General features: G+C 36.3%; 4 protein-coding genes across 7 annotated transcripts; 2 read left to right on the plus strand and 2 right to left on the minus strand.

Annotated features, from left to right (window-relative positions):
* LOC121733517 (lipoma-preferred partner homolog) lies at nt 1-2,961 on the minus strand. 2 transcript variants are annotated; one of them, XM_042123787.1, is made up of 4 exons: nt 2,898-2,961; nt 1,276-2,064; nt 818-1,053; nt 1-533 (listed from the first exon to the last, which is right to left on the minus strand). In XM_042123787.1, exons 2-4 carry the CDS (start codon nt 2,053-2,055, stop codon nt 293-295), a joined length of 1,257 nt encoding a protein of 418 aa, XP_041979721.1. In that variant the 5' UTR covers nt 2,056-2,064; nt 2,898-2,961; the 3' UTR covers nt 1-292. The 2 variants fall into 2 exon arrangements, with proteins under 2 accessions (XP_041979721.1, XP_041979720.1); XM_042123786.1 differs by lacking the exon at nt 2,898-2,961 and having other exon boundaries at nt 2-533; nt 1,276-2,149.
* On the minus strand, nt 2,392-22,754 carry LOC121733515 (serine/threonine-protein kinase PAK 3-like). 2 transcript variants are annotated; one of them, XM_042123782.1, is made up of 3 exons: nt 21,857-22,754; nt 18,184-18,984; nt 2,392-2,404 (listed from the first exon to the last, which is right to left on the minus strand). In XM_042123782.1, the coding sequence occupies exons 1-2, from the start codon at nt 22,560-22,562 to the stop codon at nt 18,191-18,193; spliced, it is 1,500 nt and encodes a 499-aa protein (XP_041979716.1). In that variant the 5' UTR covers nt 22,563-22,754; the 3' UTR covers nt 2,392-2,404; nt 18,184-18,190. The 2 variants fall into 2 exon arrangements, with proteins under 2 accessions (XP_041979716.1, XP_041979715.1); XM_042123781.1 differs by lacking the exon at nt 2,392-2,404 and having other exon boundaries at nt 17,392-18,984.
* On the plus strand, nt 2,429-6,149 carry LOC121733518. The gene is made up of 9 exons (XM_042123788.1): nt 2,429-2,562; nt 2,644-2,677; nt 2,925-2,965; nt 3,094-3,114; nt 3,241-3,399; nt 4,311-4,491; nt 4,973-5,223; nt 5,381-5,539; nt 6,005-6,149. Exons 1-9 carry the CDS (start codon nt 2,506-2,508, stop codon nt 6,125-6,127), a joined length of 1,026 nt encoding a protein of 341 aa, XP_041979722.1. The 5' UTR covers nt 2,429-2,505; the 3' UTR covers nt 6,128-6,149.
* Nucleotides 8,772-10,786, plus strand: LOC121733516 (methionine synthase reductase-like). Of its 2 annotated transcripts, XM_042123783.1 has the most exons (5): nt 8,772-8,945; nt 9,047-9,190; nt 9,271-9,507; nt 9,631-10,323; nt 10,488-10,786. In XM_042123783.1, exons 1-5 carry the CDS (start codon nt 8,832-8,834, stop codon nt 10,701-10,703), a joined length of 1,404 nt encoding a protein of 467 aa, XP_041979717.1. In that variant the 5' UTR covers nt 8,772-8,831; the 3' UTR covers nt 10,704-10,786. The 2 variants fall into 2 exon arrangements, with proteins under 2 accessions (XP_041979717.1, XP_041979718.1); XM_042123784.1 differs by lacking the exon at nt 9,047-9,190.
* Nucleotides 22,755-24,255: the final 1,501 nt, after the last annotated feature.

Raw genomic sequence — 24,255 nt, forward strand, 5'->3', positions numbered from 1 at the left:
CAAAAAATATATATATTCTGTGCTGATGCTTATAAACTACATAGTATTGTGATGAGTAATATTTATAGGATAAAAATATATAACATAAACAAAATATAATAGTACTAAATGATAGTTTCAAAAGAAAACTACAATTAAAAACAATGAGACTCATGTAATATATCTTGGCCAGCAAAAACTTGCACCATTATATTTTTTATAAGCATTGATTTACACTCTTGACAGTTTCGGTTGCATAACAATTCCATGTATGATATATTAACTGCAAAGAGTAGAATATTTTGCAAAAATCTTAGTTAATATTTTTGGAAAGATCTTGTATACGTCTAGCATTACATTCCTTACAGTACAAATGATCATCGAGAGGGTAGCAGCCTCTGCCTTCCTCCCTGGAGCAGAGGGAAGCACCGCAGTCCTCGCATGAGTAGCAGGCGATGTGGAAACTCTTGTCCAGTGCCACAATGCGGACTGTCTCTTCTGCTCCACCTTCTGGGACGATCGGTTCCCGACATCGAGCACACCGTGGTGCATATCTGGAAACATAATTAGATATTTTTAAGACATCACCTTAATATTTTGTACTGTATGGTAAAGAAATGGCACAATAATAATAGATGAGGGAATATTGGATGTTTTTATATTACAAATTATAGTTAAGTATATTAATAATTAATAATATTATCGATTGTCGTAGTCAATCTATGTATCATAATTCATAGTGCAGGTATTGAATATACCAAGTAGCATAGGCAATAACTGTTGATTTGGTTGTACATTTCATGGACCATGGTTGAGTTAAAACTAAGTTATGGCATACCTTTTATGGAAATCTTCAATACAATGGATCCTGTTAACAGCATCAACAGTAAATGGTATTCCGTCAAGGCTCTTCTGGCACACAACACAAGTAAAGCATCTCGGGTGGTATGGCTTCCCTGTTGCTCGGAGAATACGATCAAGTATCGGATCACCGCAGACGCAACATTTTTCTAAAGTCTCCAAGTAATCCCGTTCACATAGCGCCTTGCCCTGTACTGCATAGAAGGGCCTGCCCTGTAACATGAAAATAAGTTTGTTACTTTAACTACAAGCACTATCTAAACACACAAGGTCTGTACAGAAGAGAGCACATCATTTATTTTGCTTTACATCCTATAGATCCTATAGGTCTAAAAAAGCAGTTAAATTCTTATGTGGCCTATGTAATAAGTAATTCTTTTAGAAACTGTAAGTTATAACTTTAAACAGAATCTTATAAGTAGTCAAAAAACTTACTTGTAAATTAATGCTACACTGTTGACAACAGAAACACTTGATGTGATATATCCGTTCCATGGCCGTGCAGCCTGTCGTCTCGCCCATGATCTTCTCCCCGCACCTGTTGCAGTTGCCGCAGTACAATGCCTCGTCCGGCTCCAGTATCGGCTCGACTGCGGGACCGACGTAGCCCCCGTAAAGTGACGTTCCAGACAATTGACTGCACGGTCTGGGGTTGATCGGCTCGTACAACGACTCATACGTCGATGACGCCTGTGAATCTCCATAAGTGGAGAAGTCTTGCGCGTTGACTGACGCGGAGGACGGCGGATAAGCGGAACCCGGCCGCCGCAGCTCGCTGTACGTGGACTGAGCGCCCAGATCGCTCATCCTGGAGACCTCGGACCGCGCATCACCACCGTAGTAGCTCTCCGGGTTCCGCTGCAGAGGTATGTTCGAGTATACATGAGTCGTGCCGCCAGGAGGCAGCAGGTTGCTGTACAAGAGTACATCGCCGCTCCGCGCTCGCGCTGAGTTTCGGACGATGCAACTCTTCACTGGCACCAAATTTGAGTACGTAGAGCTCGTCCGGCTCCCGTACTCTAATCTAGAGGAGTACGACGGCTCGCAGGCCGATTTCACCGTGTAGCTCTGGGGTATTTGCGGTTGCGGCGGTTTATTTTTTTTGGGTGGAATCGATGGTTTTAATTTTGCAGCGTTTATGTCGTCCTGTAATTTTGCGTCCAACTCGTTTGCATATATCCGAAGTTCCGCCAGTTGTCTGTCTAGTGTGTTCATTTTGATTTCCTTAAATTACAAGCGGATAAACATAGCACAATTTATGAATTTTATTAAAAAAAATTGACTCATAAAAATATAAAGAATGACAATTATTGACAAATGAGTCTTTTGTCTATGAATGAGAGAACTCACCATAGACAACATCTTTTTATTTTAAATATTTTGTAGCTAATAGCGTTAGTTTAAGCCTCAAACAGTCTGAAAGTTTAATGTAGGTAGGTACGTGGTAAAGAAAGCTATATAAAAATCATTGATAAAAATAAAATAAGCCGTGACTTAGTATGGGCAAAGTGTAAACATAAAAAGAGCATAAGGACTAATAACTCAATAATTAATTGACCAGTCACTAGAGTCATAAAATCCATGGAAACAATAAAATTAATTGGTTCGTTATAGAATTTTTGTTGTGAGTAGTTCAAGCTTCCTTTTAGGCCTTTTAGGTGAACAATGTACTTTTACCAGAAAATATTCACAAATCTTTGCATTACGATTTTATTTCTTGAGGTTCGTAGAGATAAATTTTTATTTGTCCAAAAACTTGTGCATTTTTGTAATAAACGGATAAATTGGATCTTTTACTTTCAGTTAAATGTAGCCGATGATTCGCAGGAAGATGAAGGTTTGATGTCGTGTTTTACTCCGACAATTTTATGCGCATAGTACACATAAACATACCCCCATAGTCCATACATGTATTATAATAATTTATAACACCCATATAATAATATAATATGATATCAACAGGAGTTAAAGATAATCAAGAGAGGATAATTAGAAATAACTTAAAGCTATGGGTTGATTTTACTTATTTTTTAACTATGTAGTTACTATTTACTTACATAATATTAAAGATCTTTTTCTTTTAGCAACTTCACTGCCAGATGCGGAGGGGACGACTGAAGAAGAGGTACATTTTTATAATCGTATACAAAACATAAATATACTATTATTTAAAAATTCAAACAGTACTTACACACTTTGGCACTTTACATCTATGTACCTATTTAACTTTAATAATATTATGTTTTGTTGCAGTGGCATATGGACTTCATGCCGGTATGTGTAATTAGTACCTACAACTTACAAATATAAAGTATTCAATAATTAATTTTTATAGCTTTTATTAACTTCTTATCGAATGACAGTACGCATGTTGCTATTTGCTAATGATGAATTTTCCAGACTGGCTACCTGCCAGACAGCGTGTACAGGGAGCTCGCCTGGTACGGCATTCTTCAAATCCATCCACTACACCACAGCACCAAGTTCAAGGCTGCGGCGGAGCTGATGTGGCAGCATACCCTGGGCCGACCGCAGATTATAATGGAGAACCCGCCACAAGTTAGTACTAAATGTTACGTACTTTAGATCAGCGGTCCGCAACCTTTTTAATATTGCGACCCCAAAATTAAAAAAAGAGTTATGAGCGACCCCAGAAAAAAAGCACTAAGTTAATTGTGCAAAACTAAATAAGTGCACAGTTGGGTCTTGATGACTTTTTTTTGGCGACCCCATAAATATCTTCCGCAACTCCACATGGGGTATATAATATAGCTGTATAGAAAACAGGTAGACTCAAGTACTTATTTAAGACCCCGTAGTATGACCCCTTAAACCTTCGGGAGCAGGAACACCGTTGGGGTTTTAGTGGGTAGTCCCGGGTGCGGATCTTACGTCCGACCCGGTTATGCGTAAACGCATTTCCTCAACGCAAAAAAAAAAAAACTTGAGAGGTGTCAAAGGGACACCCGGATGGAACAAGGTTGTAGATAAAAAAACGCCATCTAGTTGACGCCCAGGAATACTAACAACGACACTTTTGTGGAATTGTAATAAAATTTATTTAAACGTCCAGTAGATGTCGCTGTTTATTCTCAAAAACGCCATCTAGTTGACGCCTAGGAATACTATCAACGCTCTCTGCCCCTACAGGAACTAATAAAAATGTGTCGTTACCACTTTTCCCGTCTAGCCCCCATTCGCAACGTGCGATAAGGAACTTCGTTCCGAAAGTACTAATTTAAGGCCTACCGATTCAACTAGCCAACTAAAAAGTTTGAAGCTCATCCAACCTTTGTTAAGAATATTAGCTACAACGAAAGCAAACTGTCGAGTGTCGAGACACGTCCTGCTAGCCAGCACATTAAAGAAAGCTTGTGTAAACATAAAATATCCGCTACATCCATACATCTGCTTCCAATACACAACGAGTACCTAACGTGCCTATAACGCTACACTTGTTTATTTTCTAGTCTCTACAGTCAGAAAATAAAATAAGCCGTCAGATATTGGCCGAAGAGGCGTCGAAATGGTCGCGCGAACAGCGGGCGGCACAAGAGGTGCTGATGGAGAACATAAAGAGTGGCGGCAACGGACTGACCGTCAGGACTGTTGTCGGCGCCACCACGAAGACAATGTATATTGTGCAAAACGGTAACAGTAAAAAAATTGTTCAGTATACTGTATACCCTGTTCCTGTAGTAGGTATACCAGGTATATCTACTTGTACTATTATCTATTCTGTGGTATATCACGAATGAGTTAGAAAGGGCAGAGGAATTGCTGCTAAGCGCGATACTCTCAAGAACTGATACTCCAAATACATCCTCAGTTATCAACGAGATTATAACCTTTCACTGCAATTCCATACCTTCGTTAATCGTACGATCAATCCTTCGATGATCGATCGCGGATTCTTGGAAATGCTATTGTATTCTATTGTTGTTGCGATCACCGGGGCATTCAAGGGTCCGATTTTCTAAACAATTTCTCGCTTATCGCCTGTTACTGTTAGGTGCAAGTTGCAACAAATACTATACTTACAAGAAGGTTAGGTGGCTAATGCATACGTTTTATTCATACTCATTTTACTTTTATTCTTAATTTTGATATATTTGAAGCGCGATCTTTTCAGGCAACTACTTCAAGTGTCCGAAAGGCACGGAGCCCGACATGGAAGCGTATCGAGTTCAAACAACTTTGCACGAGATGAAATGCACTATGGGAAAGAAAGCTGTCCAAATCCCCTTTGATCCGTGCTTGGAGGCGGAATCTGCACCAATAGAGTACTCCTATGGAGAAGGTTGGATGTTCTGCCTCGGAAGTGGCGAAAGGGACGCCAATTACTTCCAGAATGGAACATTGGATTGCGGGAATAAGACTAAGGTTGCCTTTTATTTTGATTGTTGATTGCACTGTAGTTTAGTTTAGACAATATTATATCAGTATTGCAGGTTGCCTTAGCAGCCAGTTTGGAGTCTGAACCTCTAAAATGGTTTTGTTAAATTTTATAATCAATATGGATAGTTTTTTTTGCTTGCAGGTACCATTAAACGACTTTTTAAATGAGTGTGCCATTGACAACAATGTCGTCATCACATTCGAGTACTTTGGAGATGAGCCGAGGAAGGATTTGGTGCACAACACGACTTTGTGTTCCTCCTGGGATCCCTGTCATGTGTCGTATTTGTATAGAATTGAGGTATGCATACCATGGTCAACTTACAGCATATTCGTTTACTTATAAAATTCCGAGATAATTATTAATTTATTATAAAATAATTAAACACTGACTGTATAGCTGTGCTGTATAGGGCGTAGGCGTTAGGGTGTCGCAGATTACTAGAGTCTAATATTTTTTGTTTTAAGGTGGCTCTTAGCCAGTAAGGTGGAACCACTATAACTACTAGACAACTATGAACTAAGCACTTGGTGATAGGTGCAGAAGTGAACTAACAACGTTTTACCTACTAGTTACTACTGAAATAGGAAAGTATCACTAGGACTAGGATTACAGCTTTACTACTACTAAAATAAGCGTCTCATTGTTACTTGTTTTATACCGTAAAAATGGTGAAAACGGAAAACAGAGACTCACAAAAATAATAATTGAACAAAAGTACTGTAAGTTCATTTATTTATGGTTTTGTTTTCCTTACCTTATCAGGTTCCACCTCCAGAGATGGTGCCTGCGGCTCCAGAAACAACACAAAATCCTTGCGACACAACTCCATGCGAAGAATGTCTAGAAGACTTTACAGAAGAGCACGCTGAACCGATAAATATATAGTACTATAATTATACATTTTACCGTACGTTTATTTTATTGTTAAAAAGCTGGAGTATTTTGAGGAGCAAAATAAGTCTCCGAAATGTTTTGTAAAAAAATATAATTCTGTAGGTAGTCTTAAAAATATAATTTTGTAGCGTCATCAACCAGAGGCAGGTTACACGCCATAGATAAATTATTCTCATCAGTTCAGTCCATCAATTTGGTTAAAGATTGACGCGATACAGGGGCCGTACCACAAAACCGCTTTGAGATTCGAACAATCGTACGAGAATGCCGCATTGTTAGAGCAGGATGAGGCATTCTCATCCGATTGTTTGAGTCTCAAAACGGTTTCGTAGTAGGCCTGCAGGACCCGTACCATCAAATCCGTTTTGAGACATAATTAACAATCGAACGAAAATGCTGCGTCCTGCTGTAAGAAACGTGAAACAACGTTGTTAGAGCAGGACGCGGCATTCTCGTTCGATTGTAGGTAGTCTTGAAAATATAATTTTGTAGTTACGTCATCAACCTAAGAGGTAGGCCGTAGGTTTATCATGCTCTGTTTCTCATCAGTTTAATCCATCAATCTGGTTAAAGATTGACGCAATGCAGGACTTGTACGTGTACAGTACCACGGTTTCGTGGTACAGTACCACGAAACCGTTTTAAGACTCAAACAATCGAACTAGAATGCTACGTCTGCTCTAACAAACGTGAGGGGGGGAGGACCGCTCGGAGCACTAGGTAAAATAGGGTGCCGCAAGACATAACATTATAAAGGGGCGCCTCGCCTGGCCAATTTTTTTTCGTATGTATTTGAAATTTTAATATGGGGTACATGTTTAAGGGGGTGCCGAAGGAATCTCGCTCACTGGTAGGGCTAAGGGCTTGTCCACATCTCCACGTTACGACGTCGTCAACGTGAAACGGTGCGGTAACGTGGCACGGTACGTTGACGTGACGTGTAAATTTACGTCAACGTAAATCGTCTCACACAGCCGGAATGTCTATCTGAATTCATAATCGGAAATTTCCGATTATGAATTCAGATAGACATTCCGGCTCTCATAATCTCGGCACCTTGCCTCACACATATCAAAATTCAGGTTGATCAGTAGTCTCGTGGTTCCCGGCACATATAAATATCTTTATGGAAGAAGAATTAATACTAATCGCATTGCTTTTTGCTCTTTATAATAAAAAAAAAGAAATGCAAACGCAAATACTCGCGCGACAACTGCGCGACCGGTTGCTGTCTGCTAACCATCTGCTAAAGATACATAATCAGCCTGCGGGGACCTAAGTAGTTTGGTTGCGTTACGTCAAACCCAGCTGACAGATCACATAAATTAACATTGAATTGACATATTCGACCAAATAACGTTGATCTGTCAATTACATAGAAATCAACTTCCTCAATGGTACCCATAGACATGATCACTCCTGCCTTTATGATAGTCTCTCCTCTATCCCCGCGTTCCAGATGACGTTAGAAACGCTCACGATCAAGACCGTGGTTTTTCCGTTCCACTAGCATGTGAGCGTCAGTGATACAAACCCAAGTGGAACGGATTATGGATCGTTTTGAGCGTTTTGAGAAAAGTTTAAAAAAAGAACTAGATATAATTTTTTTATACATAGGTACATTGAACCGAACTTGGATATTACGATCCTTTTTTTCAAGTCATAAATAAAAGTAATTTTATTGTTTATAGTTCCATTTATTTTACAAATAAAATACATAATATTATATTTGTTTCGTTTTTAGTATTACATTTTTTTTACTTAAGTAATCATATTTTAATAAAGTTAAACTTTTATTATATTTGAGTTTTCACATTGAATCATATTTTAATAACAAAACCACATACTTTGAATATTGACTATTGTCACAATATACAATATATATCGTTAGGTATCAATACCGCTTAGTGCTTAGTCAAGTACGAGTAAGTGAACAGGTATGGGAGAGATGAAAATTAGTATTAATTATTATATTTTATAAGAAATCATTTGACCTTTCATTTAAAACAATTTATTTTCCAATCAAAATATTTCATTAAATGTAATTTAATTAAAATATTATTTGTAATGAAATAATATAAAGTTTTTTTGTCTCTACTCTCTCCTGAAAACTTTCCGTACATGGCTTTCGCGATATAGTTACGTTAAAATTAAAAAAAAAAACTAGATTGCCCACTTTGACCCATCTTCGTCAAGGGTCGTTTTTAGCTAAAATGATGACGTCATGAGTAGCCGCGATCAAAACGACCCCGGTCGCCAAAGGGAACGGCAGAAGGGGACGTTTTGAGCGTTTTGATCAAAATTAACGTCATCTGGAACGCAGCCATATGTCTATACCCTTTCCTACTTCCGTACCAACTTTATATATATTCAAGTAACAAATTAGTTTATTCGTGTTTATCTCAATATTTACGTAGCAACTCCATTACCCTTTAGTATATTATTATACCTTGTAGTGAAATTTCCTAACTAGATCCGCAATCCTAAATTCCGTACTTATTTTGCTTTTCCACCGCCTATTACCTACCTTTGTATATGGCAAAGTACACCGCCGGTGTCAGTGCCAAAAATAAACAAAAAAAAAATTGACAAATGACAATTCTAATTTCATAATTCGCAGTTCGCTTATTTTCCTGTGCTTATTTTTGTCGGCCGTACAGTTTTATAAAATTGTAATTATTATTTTACCTAGAAGATGGTTGTGCCGAGCTATATTAAAGATATTTTGCAAACTCTCGATGACTCTACAGTACTGAATTTACCGATATTCAAAGAGAAAATCTTAAAATTAGAGTATGTAAAATGTGATGTAAGTCCCAGTTTTGTGTTTTAACATTTATATTAAGTAATATTATTTACTTTATGAATGAAAATAACATATTTATAAGTAAATAAATGTAACTCTTTCAGAACCGGGATGTGGTTTTCAGCCAAGAACTAATACTACCTTTTTCTGATAGTAAAATAATTATCGCTGATATTTCTGATTGGAGACGATTAAGTGCTGATTTTCCCATGTGCAATCCTGTTTATGAGATTACTTTCAATTTGGAGGTTAAAATTATCTTATTATACATTTTTAGTGTAGTACAGTAAAGAATGTTGCTCCTAACCAAATTCTAAATACATTTCAGAACAATGATGTTCATTTTAAAGCAGGAGATACAATAGCCATAACGCCAAGAAATCGTAAAGAAGAGGTAGATATATTAATCAAATATTTGGGGCTAGAAAAAGTGGCAGATACCAGCTATACTCTTACACTGGATTGTGATCGTAAAGATGCTAAGATTCCTCCTCATATTCCTATTAAGGCTACTCTGAGATTTGTCTTGACATATTGTATTGATCTTAGAGGTATTCTGAAAAAGGTATTTTCAATTTTGTATTCCAATTTCCAACATTTTTGAAGTTGTATTCAGTACAAATAAACAATATTGTAATATAATAGTTACAATCACTCTCTCATATTAATTTTTAAATGTTGTCCCCAGGTATTTCTAGTGGTTCTATCAAAATACACAACAGATGAATCAGAGAAGAAAGTACTAGAATATCTAAGCAGTAAGGAGGGTTTTCTAGCGTATACTTCTAATATTTTAAACAAGAGCATTTGTATTTTGGATATATTCCAAATGTTTAAATCTTGTAGACCCCCAGTGGAAGTTATTTTAGAGCATTTACCGAGGCTACTTCCAAGGCCCTATTCAATATGTAATACCTACCTCAAAGACCCAAATAAATTGAAAATATGTTTTTCTGTGAAAGAAATTGGCAATGACAGAAAGGGCCTAACAACCAGTTGGTTGGAAGAATTGATTACTACAAGTGATGATGTGGAAAAAAATTTCGAAAAGATAAGTTTAAAGGGAAACAAAAAGGTTCCTATTTACTTTAGAAAAAATATTAATGAATTTAGATTGCCTGAAAACACAGAAGCACCAATGATATTAGTTGGCCCTGGTACCGGAGTAGCCCCTTTTATGGGTTTCCTTGAAGAGAGAGAAATAAAAATGAATGAGAATAGCAGCAATGTGCCATGCGTATGGCTTTTTAATGGTTGTAGATACGAAAGCTTCGATTTTATTTATAAAAATGAACTCAAAGACTTTGTATCAAAAGGTGTTCTTAGTAAAATAACAACAGCATTTTCAAGAGATGAGAATTCAAAATGTAGATATGTGCAGGTCAGTGAATTTTTGTCCTAAAGTATAAATATAAATTGTAAATAATAATCGACATTTTTAAAAATATGACAAGACAAAAAAACGAGACTAGTCGCTAAGCCTTTGCAAACAAACAAATTTAATTAATGTTTGTAGTACATAATTTTTTAAATTAATTCTTTCAGGACTGCATAGCTGAACATGGGGAAGAGGTTACTAAGTTAATAGAAGACGGAGCTTACATATTTGTCTGTGGCGATGTGAACAAAATGGCGAAAGATGTTAAAGAAACAATTATTAAGTGTGTAGAACAATATACAGACAGAACATATGAGGAGGCTGTACAGTTTATTACAGAGTTGGAAAAACAAAAGAGATATGTGGTGGATATTTGGAACTGAGGTTATGTAACAGAGTAATTTTTCATCAAAAACAAAACTAGTACAAATTATTAAAAAGACAGATGAACAGTTTTGACGGCCTCTGTGGCGTGGCTCAATGGTTGAGCGAGTGGCGGCTCAGCACGGGGGTTCGAATCCCGCCGACGGAACAAAAAGTTTTCAATGTTCCTGGGTCATGGATGTGTATTAAATTTGTGTATGATAAAATAAAAATATGGATTTTCAAATCTGTTAGTATAATGGATTTTCAAATCTGTTAGTCGCGCTACAACTCGAAAACGGCTTGACGGATTGGGCTGATTTTAGTCTTAAAATATTCGTAGAAATCCAGGGAAGGTTTTAAAGTGACACGAAGTTCGCCAGGACAGCTAGTCTCAAATATATGTACAGTATAAAAGTATTAAATATGTTCCATTGTCTGGTACCCGTAACACAAGTTCTTCAGGTACTTACCACAGGGCCAGACTGACGTGGTGTGAAGCGTCCATAGATATTATTATTAACAGCTAGTAATTTAGTTTAACTGCTGTAGGCTGTAGCAGTGAAACTAAATTAAAAACTTATTTTATTATTGTTTGTAAACAATAATATTAGTATGGGATCCCTAGAACAAACTTTTTTTATTACTATCAAGCTAATTTTTTGTGAGTAGCTTTATTTTGATCATAAAATATGGACTGTTTTATATGTAGGACAGTGTTACTCTTAAATTATATGACTTAATCTATCAATATACAAAAAATCAGCTTATCAAGGTTCCGTTATAGGGTTCAGTAGTCAACCAAGTTTTGTTGATTTGACAAAAACTCACAAAAAATTGGCTTCATAGGAATAAAAAAAATGTTCTAGGGCTCCCGTACTATATTGTGTGGGCAGTGGACAAAAAAGGCCATGTTCTAACATGTGCACACATGCTTGTAGTAGTGCAATCTATGACATTTTATTAGTGTATGGCGTAATAGTGTTGATGTCGCTGCTGCACTAAAATAGTAGAGCTAATAAAACAAAACACCAAAAAGATTCTAACACACAATCTTATTCCAGAGGGCGCCACCGATCCACAAACAACAAAACAGTATTACATAGAACATTGCTATAATTTTCACATATTTTGTTGCTTACTCGCAATGTGTTTTCTCAATAAAAATAGAAAGTATTTAACTGTGATGCACAGACAAAAAGTATTAATATATCAATTTATGTTGTGCATGTGGCGCCACTTTCTTATTCGATTATGATAAAGAAGGGATTTACAAGATAGTATAGATTATCAGATTTTGAAATTACCAGATTGGTATTGCCTGTTAGCGGCCAATGGATATTCTAGCTCAGGATGTGAGTCATGGGTTCATGAGTCATGACTTAAGATTAAGAGGCCCATGCATTATCCTGCATTGCAGTCCGCCGGCTAATGCAGGATAGTGAATGGTGTTGCAGGCCTGCACATCATTCACTATCCTGCATTAGCCGGCGGACTGAACGGCGGACTGCAATGCAGGATAATGAATGGGCCTCTTTATGGCTAGTCAAGCCAAATCTTCTAATCGCAGTGTTTTTTTGCAGCAAATGACATATCATAATATTATTCAGAGTACGCCTATTGTACAAATCATCATTAGTTCAATTGTTAATATAAGTACAAATATTTTATTTTTAATATATTTTTAATTTTTATCATGTTAAATGCTTTTCATTCCAAATTACACTAACGCTTCTAGGTAAGTACTGGCTGATATTTATTGCCTTTATATAATAAGCACAAAAAATTTTAGGCACTAAGTAAGGTTGCAAGATAGAAATACCTTCTCATTTACAAAAATAATTTAATAGGCAAATCTCAATAAAATGTCTAAAAAGTGTCATTGGTGTATAATATTACCTTAAATCTAGAGCATTATCAATACATTAGACACAATTCGTTGTGCGATATTATTATAGCCTTAGAATATAAGATACTTTTACATTAAGCATCCAGTGAGTAGTGTTGGTAAAAATAGCATTAGTAATAATTAAATTAATCGTACTTGCTTTTAATACGATTGCTGATATTATCGTGCGCAGCAATAGTCTGCGATCATGATAAAAAATTCACGTCCGCGGTGTTACGCACCGCGGCGATATCTATTAATGAATTGCTATTTTTCACTCGATGCGAAATAATACTCTACGCGAGCGGTGCGATGCGAACCGATAATTCACGATGCCGCGTTTTAGCAAATAGCAAAGCAATAATACGAAGCATTCTGTGACATCAACATTAGCATGTTAATAAATTAATAGAAAATAGCACTGGGTTCTATGGACCCTTGGGCAGTATTGTTAGTAGAAAAATTTATATTGCCAATGTAAAAGTATCTTGAATATGATGGACGATTATGTAGTCACCTTACATTTTTAAACTTCAAGCCAGAAGGTACTAATTATAAAAAAAACCCATATAATTAGACGCTCTTAGTGGCAGAAAACACAAAGGCTTTTATACTATATCTTTCAAACGTCATAATTGTTTCAAGATTGTACTTTCTCCTAGGTTATGGTGTCAGGTCAGTACATAATCTTCCTATCACTAAATACATCATGGGCGCAGCCAGGGTTTAGGCGTTCCAACAACCAAAATGTTGACAGATAATTTTCAAAATATGAGAATAATACACGGACAATTTGATTATTGCAAAAAAAATGCTAAGCTGATCGCACACCACACAATATACGTACACATTTATCCGCACCGTACGCGCCGCATTTCGTGACGTCATTTCATACGACGAATTCTAAAATGCAGCGCATACGGTGCTAATATCCTAAGATCCGACCGTAAAATTCTGTATGAATCGTTTTTTTTGATCAAATATATTTTAAAATAATCTTTAGAACGTATAGAATGGATTAATGTTGGGTTGCCTTGTTAAAAGTAGCCTTTTTTTTAACAGGCGTTTTTATTTTTATGTGTATTGTCCTGTCATTCATCAATGTCATTCCTTCTTAACTCTCTTACTTTTCTATTGAATACACGCAAGTTTGTATTACGGTCTTTCATTTTGCTCAATTAGAGGTACTTGCGGCTACTTTTGGCAAGGCAACCCAACATTAATCCATTCTATACGTTCTAAAGATTATTTTAAAATATATTTGATCGAAAAAAACGATTCCTGCAGGATTTTACGGTCGGATCCAATACTATAAGTGCTGACAAATGTGCGATCATCGTTGAACCTCCTTACTCTGAAATCAAAATTTGGTTACTCCCTTGGCTAGGCCCGCAGAATGTTTAACCAAAGCAGGCACATTGGTGGAGGAAACCTTAGTTCCTTAACCACTATCTAACCTAATATGGCTACTGCTGTAAGCCCTCTGAACAATATATTTTATTGCAAATTGAAAATCAGCCTTAAAATATTTTTTGTAAAACCGACATACTAGAGAGACGAAAAAAATGCATCTCCTTGTATGGTCTCCCATTGAATACAGTTTATAAAACAGAATACTTAATAACTTAATCTATTTTATTGTATAATTAATATTTTAAACCAAACCTTTAACCTTGTGACCAAGAATAAAATTAACGACTAATAAACTTTTGTCACTATATTTTAATCTGACAATTTAGAAAAGACTAATCAAAATTCATAATTTCTTATTGTTAACCAATATCAAATTACGAATTTTGATCACTCTAATTAAAAATATGAATTACTTATGTGAAAATTCATAATGGCGTTTTTAATTCATAAAATTTTGTGGTCAGTGGTCACCAAAAGAAATATGGAATTTTATTAAAATGCATTGGAATACTTAGACACAAATACTTTGGAAAATTGAAGTTTTTTCTCCTAAAAGAATGTTGGACGAAATATTTATTATGAGAATAGCAGTCTTGTAAAAGTTACTTAGAAGAATACATTGAAATACTTTGGAAGTATCGAGTAGCTTAAGGAATGTGCTATCTTTAAAAGTACAGTAAAAATTTCTGCAAGTTTGGCGTGAAGTATTGAAGTAAGTAATGACATATAACCTACGCTTACGAAGTACATATTTAAACAAAAAATACATATTATCAAAAAACATACTTATGCATACAAAATAAAAGTATAATCAACACTAAATATATTAATTACAATATGTACATATTTGGTAATGTGTGTTTTCCTTTATTTGCGTCGAGAAAGAGGAAAATGATTGCATCAGGCTGTCATGTCACAATAATTATTGTTATTATTTAGGCCTCAACGATTTCTGAAAAATATATGCAGCATATTTCATAGGGGGGTATTACATTATCATTTATATTGGATCATTTCTATGATCATATATAGGATCCAATATATATAATCATTTGATCATATCTGCATATTACACTATCATATATCATTGATCCTATTTTACGTCATATGTGGTTTCAATAGCCAATGGCGAGCGCTGACGCTGACAGGTATTGACGTCAGGGTTACTAGATCTCAGAGAATTCGATTTGTCAAAAGACATCGTCATTTTTAATATGGCTTGTTTTTTGTTATTTCAGCAAGATTATCCAAGTATATAATTAGAAAAATAATTACATTACATTATTTGAAACATATTAACGTACAAGAAATTAAAAACTCTTTTTTATATTAAATAACTGGCAACACCTATTTCTATGACCGTATTGGATCCAATCTCTCAGCAAATGTCAAAAATCTATGATCAAGGAAGAAATGAATCATATGTCTATATTACATTATCCAATATCATTGACTCAATGATCTCGGATCCAATATATATGATAATCTAATATCCCCCATAGATAATATTTAAAAATGCAGACTTCACCATACGCTTTTTTACTTACGCGTGTGATTCGCGCGTGAAAACAAAATACTTTTTAGTAATTTTTAGATTTTCTATTTTTCAAAGAGGGGTATTATATTATCATTTATATGATCATATATAGGATCCAATATATACGATCATATCTGCATATTACATTATCATATTCCATTGATCCTATTTTACGTCATATGTGGTTTCAATAGCCAATGGAGAGCGCTAACGCTGACAGGTATTGACGTCAGGGTTACTAGATCTCAGAGTATTCGATTTGTCAAAAGACATCATCATTTTTAATATGGCTTGTATTTTGTTATTTCAGCAAGATTATCCAAGTATATAATTAGAAAAATAATTACATTACATTATTTGAAACATATTAACGAACAAGAAATTAAAAACTTTTTTATATAAAATAACTGGCAACACCTATTTCTATGACCGTATTGGATCCAATCTCTCAGCAAATGTCAAAAATCTATGATCAAGGAAGAAATCTATACTAATATTATAAATGCGAAAGTATCTCTGTCTGTCTGTCTCGCTTTCACGCCAAAACTACCGAACCGATTGTAACGAAATTTTGTATACAGATAGTCTAAAGCCTGAGAAAGGACATAGGCTATTTTTTTACTGAAAAAAAGGGTTGTAAGGGGGAGAAAATGCGTAAATTTGTTTAAATTAAGTTAGTTCCAAAAATTCATAATAGGTGGCGCCGTGCGTCTCTTACATCGCGCTAATGCTTGCCCAAAAGCCGTTCTATAAGAGGTGGTATCATCTTACATACTGGTTTCGATCTTTTTTCGATTGTTATTTCTTTTTTACGTTATTTATTTAATAAGGCAGTACTTTATCTATGCAGTGACATAACCTTAAACCTATCAATGATAAATAGTTTATGGGTAAAGTTGTTTTAATAAAAGCTTTTGACACCAATTTTGTTGACATCGCGCGCTTTAAACTGAAGTCCACGCGGACGAAGTCGCGGGCAACAGCTAGTGAATCATATGTCTATGTCGCAGCCGACTGGTTTAAATAGCCGTTCAATCAAAAACTAGCCCTTTGTCTGAACAACGCCATTCAATCACACGTCTAGCTTTTATATTGAATATTTTAGTCGCTCAAAACGTTCAACACTACAGCTGATTCAAAAGCCGCCGTCTAATTGAAGTAGTTCAGCGCGCACCGCTGCGGCGCTAGGTGCGTTTTATTTACAATTTGGCGTCAACTAGCAGGTGTTTGTGGTTGTTTTTCGGAAATAAAGTAGTTAATAAAAGTTACAAGTGTTATTAAAGAGACAAAAATTGTGGAGGCACATACGAGTGAATTAAAATTTCAACAAATATTCGAGGAGAAATTACTTACGGGATTATGAAATGGATGGACGCAGCCTCCCCCGAAAGGGGGGTTCGGGCCCCCCGTCAAAACAAAAACAAACACAATCCAGAAAGTCCAAAAGTTGGTTAGGTTATGTTAGAACTTAGACCACAACACAGAGGGAGCCGAGCGAGCGCAGCGAGCGTGCTGCGGCAGCAGCCGGCGACCGCCGTCAAATAAAAGGGGGGCTCGGGGGGCGCAGCCCCCCGCCAATACAAAAACAAACCAGTTGGCTAAGCGTCGTCTAGCTGTAGTGTTGAACGTTGTAGTCAACAAGTCGGCTAAACGACGTATAGCCGTGTGATTGAATGGCGTTGTTCAGTCAAAGGGCTAGATTTGATTGAACGGCTATTTAGACCAGTCGGCTGCGACATCTATATTACATTATCCAATATCATTGACTCAATGATCTCGGATCCAATATATAGGCTAGCTGTTTGATTGAACGGCTATTTAGACCAGTCGGCTGCGACATCTATATTACATTATCCAATATCATTGACTCAATGATCTCGGATCCAATATATATGATAATCTAATATCCCCCAAAGGTTGAGTGCAGCTGGGTTTGCATTTACCTCATATAGTAAATTAAAAAAAGAACACAGTAGAAAATGTATTTTACGTTAGAATTTAAAAATATTAAAAAAATACTTTGTTCTCTCAAAAGTGATCTCTTGGACAGATTATTTTCTTTAAGTAATCTAGTTACATAACTACAATTTATGGCATACAATTGTACATACATTCCTTCTTAAATAATTCTGAGAAATGACGAGTAGTGATGCAGTTATCAGTAGGAGATATCATATCTTTTCTATTAGATAAGACAACACGGACATATTACAAGTTATTTGATAATGAAACAAATTCATGCGTCAAGGCACTTGTTTGAATATTTTTGGCCTAGTACACTATTTATTACACAATGTCGACTTCTCGAGTACAAAAGATTACATTTTATAACGCAGAAGTTAACTAGACACCTTGCTCTAAGGAAACTCCATGGAGGCAGGTGTCAAGTTAATTTGTGCGTGTTGCACTTACGTTAAACATGAATTACTTGGTACTTCTACTATTGTCAAATTTGCTTACGTTAACATTGCAAAAGTAAAATTATTTAAAGCCTACGCATTATAACTACTTCATTAATGACTAAGTTTACTACCAAAAATTGGCACGATAATCACTGTAAAAGCTATACAAAATACATGTGCTAAAAAAATGTGTACAAGTTTTGTACAAAACGGAATTTTAGAAAAATGCATCTTACCGTTAACGATACAGAGGAATGGACTGGTGATTCAGTCGTAATTCTTGTGCAGAATTTTCTGTGCGGCTTTGATGAGCGGGGTGAGGGTTCTCAGTTCCATCGCACACTCCAGGAAAGGGTGCCGTAGCAGTTCATCAGCAGTAGCTCTTTCATCGGCATCCACTTGCAAACATTTGTCTAAGAAGTCTTGGAAAGCCGGCGACAGCTTCTCCCATCGCGGTATCTTTGGTCTGCCTACTGCTGCGATCAAGTACAACGCTTTGATGGGCGCCTCCTTCATATATGGCGGTTCACCCTCTATCATCTCTATGGCCATTATACCTAGCGACCATACGTCAACTTTTTTCCCATATTGCTTTCTTGTTACCACCTCTGGCGCCATCCAATAAGGAGTGCCGACTAGAGTCTGTCTTTTCTCGTCGCCGACTATGTTCGCACAGAACCCGAAGTCTGTAACTTTCACACTGCCATCCATAGCCAGAAGGACGTTGTCAGATTTGATGTCCCTATGTATCGTTCCTTTGGAGTGGAGGAATGCGATGGCTTGTAAGGTCTCTCTGCATACGGCGGCAATTTGCCCCTCCTTCATCACTACTTCGGTGACCACGTCTGTTAGCGACCCCCCATCTAGTAACTCCATGGCTACCCATAGATGGTCATCACTTAGGAATGCATCTAGGAAGTTGACGAGGTTCTTATGGTTGAATCCCTTTAGCACATTGATCTCGTTCAATATGAGATCTTTCTTATTCTGCTTCGTCAAGTCTATGTCTTTGATCGCGACTCTCGAATTGTCTGTGTTGTCTATTGCGATATACACTACACCTGGAAATAGAAACAAATATTTTTAGAATAATAAATACGATAAGCTATCTTACACAGTTTATCGTGCGGGAACTTAACCGGGACAAAATAGCTTATCAGCGAGCCGCAATATTAGAGGAGCAAAAATGTGCTTATGGGCTCTAAAACAAAGGTACCTACCACTTACACCCTCAGTCTGCCATCAGTTCAAACTTCAGTCCATCAGTCTCAGACTGAAGCGAAAATAGGCATCATTTTCAAAAGTACAATTATCAGCCCATCAATCAATATAATCGATTAGACGATCATTCTCCCGTTATTCCTGACCAAACTCATAGACTGAACTGATGCTAGTCTGAGCGTGTACGGTATAAACGTTGCCTTTTGGGCCGTTTATATTCAGCCATCTCGGGCAGGGTAATAGGCATGCATCGCTCGGGCAGCGTCATGGCGCTGCTGCTGCCCGACGCGGCAAGTCCTATGCAGAGAGCTCACTCGCGTCTTTACTGCTGTAGAAGTATAATGAGGGCAATATGCCGGCAGCGCGGGAACAGCAGCGGAGGCTGAATGTAAACGTCCCATTCGAATTACAATATAATATAGAATAGTCAATAGAGTATAGACTGTACTAAGTATTGGCGTAACTACCAGGGAGGTAGGGTGGGACGGCCCACCCTAGGATTAGCATTGTATAGACTCGGCCTCGGGACTTCGCGGAGGGCCAGCCTTCCCCTAGAAAATAAGTTCTAAGTACGCCAATGAATCTGTACGGATTTAACGCGGCTTACTCCAATTTTGGCAATGTTTTGGTTTGTTCACGTCTAATATACGTGACGTGACCGTAACCACGGTTGTTTCTATTTACAATGCTATAATGATCTGAAATAACTACAATTACAATATGTTATTCGGGATTTTGTGCGCGTCAAAGGAAATCCCGCAAAATTGTAGTAGAATTTGATAATATTTTTGTAAAACAGCTTATGAGTCAATTTTGAGACTAAACTTTTACTATGCTAAATTCGATCAAAACCAATATTTTCAGTGGGTGGGTTTAGCCAAACGAGCGTAATTTTGTGAGTCGTGACTCGTGAGTCGCAGAATTTCTGCCGCGTAAATATCTTCTCATACAAATAATGACTCACAGTATTACCCTCGTGTGAAATGTGAATCAAACAGGACTTTTGTATGAAACTGAAAGCAGCAGAATTTCTGCCAGCCGAAATTCTGCGACTCACAACTCACAAATTACGCTCGTTTGGCTTCACCCTAAATTATGTATGATGTAGTACATAGAACATACATCCTGATCAACTTTCTAAAATACTAGAATTATACATTTCTTAGGATGCAATAATGAGAATTTGACGCCATAATAATCATAATATAAGTATTTTGTACATAATAATATCATAATTATAGCCTCAATATTTTCAAGAGGATTATTATGAATTTAACAAATGATAGGTAACAAATAAGTTATTGTGATTGCAACAAATACAGTTTAGAAAACACAACAAAAACATTTTTGTTAAATAGACTGACATAATCACTGTGTCCTTTTGTTCAAATGTTAGTCTCGCTACTCACTGAGATACAATAATTTATACAAAACAAACACAAGGATACGCAGATAAACTGTATGATATTTATTTAAAATTGTTGACTTAAAATAAATGCATATTTGATAGTCAGTGACTGAACTCAGTCATTATATAATTTTCCTTTATGACTAAAGGTTTAAGTTTTTATAATAATTTCTACACCCAGTTCAGCATAATAATTAAAGTCTTCTGATATTTTATATGCTGTAGGTATATAATCCGAACCAAATATAAAATGTTTATCATAAGCTAATTTTCAGACAATAAAAACACATGTGATATGAGTCAGGTAATAAGGTGTAATATTGTTATGATTTAACATTTTAGTTACATAAATTAAATAAAGAAGTAAATTTGGAACTTCACAAATCACAGCCCTTGGGATTGTAAATTAACCAGGCATCAATTTTAACCAGACATTGTTATATTCACAAAATGATAGCTATTGTGTCTGGTTTTGCCACAATCGAGGGAGTAATATGCCATTTGAATTGATAGACAGCTTAGTTGTAAATTGTGATAAGCACCAGTTTTGTAGAATAAATATAATAATTAATATAATTTATTAAAATAATTATTGAAGTGGATATTTAAAATAAAAGTATAATAAAGCAGGTGTTACTTCTTGTATAAATAATTATAGTAAAACTAATTGTTGCATAAAAAATCTGATAAATAGAAGCAGGTGGTCTTAAAAATATTAATTTGTTTTATCTTTATGTTAATTTACGAATAATAAAAACTAAAGAAACATAACTCCCATACTTGAACCGTTTTGAATTTGGTTCCTTTTCGCACACTAAAATATGGCAATAGCAACAAAACACTACACGCAAATTTACGAAATAAAGCTGTTGATATAAATTGTCACTTCTATATTTACACAAAATTGTGTACCGAATACATACACAAAGTATTCAGGTCACTTTTTGTAGGCTCGTGGACAAATTTTTTGACACAGTTACTCTTCCTTAGTTTTTATTATGCGTAGATGTTAATGGGTGAATTAGAAAATTTTGATTTTAAAATACTTTACATTTCTATTTTGGTATCAACTCTAGCTGAGATCATAATAAAGAATCTGAAATCTGTAGCAATCTGTAGTAAAAGTGCTATTTTCACATTTAATAAGAAGCTTTTTATAGATATTTCACTTGTAAAGAATGTAAATAGTCACACAATTCAGATTAGCTGTTTTTGTTATGTGAACACAAAAACAAGTGTAAGCAAAAGTATTTGTGATTTTGATTTAAAAACACCTGTAAGGTCATAAATTGAAAGAATCTTACCTGAGGCTCCTGCACCAAGTTGTTTGATCCTGTCAAAACGGACATAGGGATCATCTTTGTTACAAATCCTCCTCAACTCCTCATATATTTCCTCATCCGTTAAGGTGGAGTTCATAAGCTCCTTCTTTCTCAATATTGGACTTTCCTCTGGCTCGGTGCCAATCAAGGTAAGATCTGTGATACCCGCCGTCAAGTCCATCATCGCATCCTTCTTCTTTAAGCTATTCTTAACAGGTGCGACCGGCATGGTCTGCCGCTGGGATATCGTGTCCGAGGAGGATGTGACATCCTCCTCGCTGCTCTGACCCATGGATATGTCCGAGTCTTGACTTTGGTGAGCATTCTTTTTAGCCAGGAACTTCTTCATTTCCAACTCCTCCTTCGTGATCGCCTCCGCTGTGACGATCTGCTTGCATGGCTCATTTTCAGCCTGCTCCTTCTTTAGCGCGTGGAAGTAGTGGAAGGCGACGGCCTGGATGGCCGCATTGGGGTTCTCATTTTGTTCCGCGGGCGATATTTGTGCGTTCAGTTGCCTCAACCACGACGACGGCAGGCCCTCCAGCATGCCCGTTTCCGAGTTCATACTCACGTGTATGTGTTGCTGCACGTTTGTGGGCATCCCTATCTCGGTGACCCTGTCGTCCCGGTTCGCCTGCTTCTTGGAGAAGAGCTTCCCGAATACACCGCGGCCCGAACGTCCCGTCATTGTGATTCGTTATTGACGACGCTCGTTTTAACCCATAGACTTATCACACGTTCACATTTGAGATCACAAACTACATTTCTCGCAGTAGCCGCTAAAAATTAAAACTAATTAAGTAATATCGAGGAGTGGCTAATCACGGACGTCGGACGGACAGACTTGAGGATTTTTTTCGTTTCTTTATCACCTGTCAAAGTTCTGCCAGATAAATAAAATGTCCTGCGCACGACGTTCCTGACAACGCAAACCAACAGTGACACATCATTCATTCAAATGTATATTGTCCTCTTTTTTGGATCGCGCTGGTCACAATATTGTGGTATAATTTACAAGCAACTTATTTCTTAATTTATTACTAATTAAAGTGTTTTCATTTCAAAAAATATATAATAATTTACAAAATAAGAATAAATTTGTTTGAAACTTGGAACGTTATAATAATATCTCCCATATAGGTATCTCCAAAATGTGTATGTTGCCGTACTTGTGTTAATGATTGAAGGTTGGCGGTACTGATAATAATTACGTGACAAATTGTTGACTGTGGCACAACAGGGAACTTTTATGTATGTGTGAGTGGAGTTGATGATTCATGAAATTAATTCATTACCTACTTCGATTGCGAATAACTTAAGATTGTGATTCCTTTCCTGCTTTTGAAGAAAAGCTAAGGCATTCAATTTTAATCTTCCATCATAATAATTCATAAATCAAAATTATTCCTTTAAAATTAAACCACCCATATTTTTTTGCCCTTTTTTGCTCGATATCAATAATGGCAACAGGTAGGCACTTGAAATTTTCATTAAGGCCTAAAATATAATAAATGTGTATGTACTTTATTAATTAATGATAATATTTAAATAAGTTACAAATTTAAGGGTTCCATACAAAAAAGACAATTTTTGGCCAATTTTTGCTCTATAACTTATTAAATAAGTTACAAATTTAAGGGTTCCATACAAAAAAGACAATTTTTGGCCAATTTTTGCTCTATAACGGTACGGAACATTTCATGCACGAGTTTGACTCGCACTTGGCCGATTTTTTACATACAGGGTGCAATTAAACCTTCAAGCCCCTGTAGACAAGTGGCAAAACGCTAACGCTAACGCTAGCGCTAGCGCTACAAAATGTATGGATTTGACATTAGTATTATCACTTTGTTAAATTTTTGTTAGTATTCGCTAGCGAAGCGATGACTTATGTCAAATCGCATACATTTTGTAGCGCTAGCGTTAGCGCTTTGCCACTTGTCTACAGGCCCTGCCAAATTTTTTCCAGCCAATTTAATTTAACCAAAAAAAATTGGGTGTTATTTTTTTTCAATGACATATTTTATCCCATTTAAAATCGTTGCAGAACGGTGGCGCGCGCGCGGGGGTATGTCACGACTCACGCGCGGCCGACGCATCGTGTCCATTAATTGTAGAGTTTTTAGGATAACTTTCGGAAGCTATTTCTCAACATTTTAGTACTGAGTGACTATAAAAGAAAAAATTCGTGAATTTTTATTTTTAACAAGGATCAACATATCAAAATTTGGCAGGAAGATTTCATTGCACCCTGTATATTGATAGATTAATAGTTATATTATTTAAGAGTAACATTGTCCTACAAATAAAACAGTCCATATTTTAGGACCATCAGTTCAAAATAACATTTTAAACTTTCGCGTTGCATTATAATGAAACTT

The sequence above is a fragment of the Aricia agestis genome, chromosome 14 (assembly GCF_905147365.1).
Source record: "Aricia agestis chromosome 14, ilAriAges1.1, whole genome shotgun sequence".
Lineage (NCBI taxonomy): Eukaryota > Metazoa > Arthropoda > Insecta > Lepidoptera > Lycaenidae > Aricia > Aricia agestis.

Excerpts from the sequence above, each read along its gene's own strand:
- LOC121733517 (XM_042123787.1), bottom strand. The coding sequence starts at position 2,055 with ATGAACACACTAGACAGACAACTGGCGGAACTTCGGATATATGCAAAC. Across the intron at positions 1,054-1,275 it reads AGTGTAGCATTAATTTACAA|GGCAGGCCCTTCTATGCAGT; the intron begins GTAAGTTTTTTG and ends TTCATGTTACAG. Across the intron at positions 534-817 it reads ATTGAAGATTTCCATAAAAG|ATATGCACCACGGTGTGCTC; the intron begins GTATGCCATAAC and ends TTATGTTTCCAG.
- LOC121733515 (XM_042123782.1), bottom strand. The coding sequence starts at position 22,562 with ATGACGGGACGTTCGGGCCGCGGTGTATTCGGGAAGCTCTTCTCCAAG. Across the intron at positions 18,985-21,856 it reads ACTTGGTGCAGGAGCCTCAG|GTGTAGTGTATATCGCAATA; the intron begins GTAAGATTCTTT and ends TTCTATTTCCAG.
- LOC121733518 (XM_042123788.1), top strand. The coding sequence starts at position 2,506 with ATGTACTTTTACCAGAAAATATTCACAAATCTTTGCATTACGATTTTA. Across the intron at positions 2,563-2,643 it reads TTACGATTTTATTTCTTGAG|TTAAATGTAGCCGATGATTC; the intron begins GTTCGTAGAGAT and ends TTTTACTTTCAG. Across the intron at positions 5,224-5,380 it reads ATTGCGGGAATAAGACTAAG|GTACCATTAAACGACTTTTT; the intron begins GTTGCCTTTTAT and ends TTTTGCTTGCAG.
- LOC121733516 (XM_042123783.1), top strand. The coding sequence starts at position 8,832 with ATGGTTGTGCCGAGCTATATTAAAGATATTTTGCAAACTCTCGATGAC. Across the intron at positions 9,191-9,270 it reads AGATTACTTTCAATTTGGAG|AACAATGATGTTCATTTTAA; the intron begins GTTAAAATTATC and ends AATACATTTCAG. Across the intron at positions 9,508-9,630 it reads TTAGAGGTATTCTGAAAAAG|GTATTTCTAGTGGTTCTATC; the intron begins GTATTTTCAATT and ends TGTTGTCCCCAG.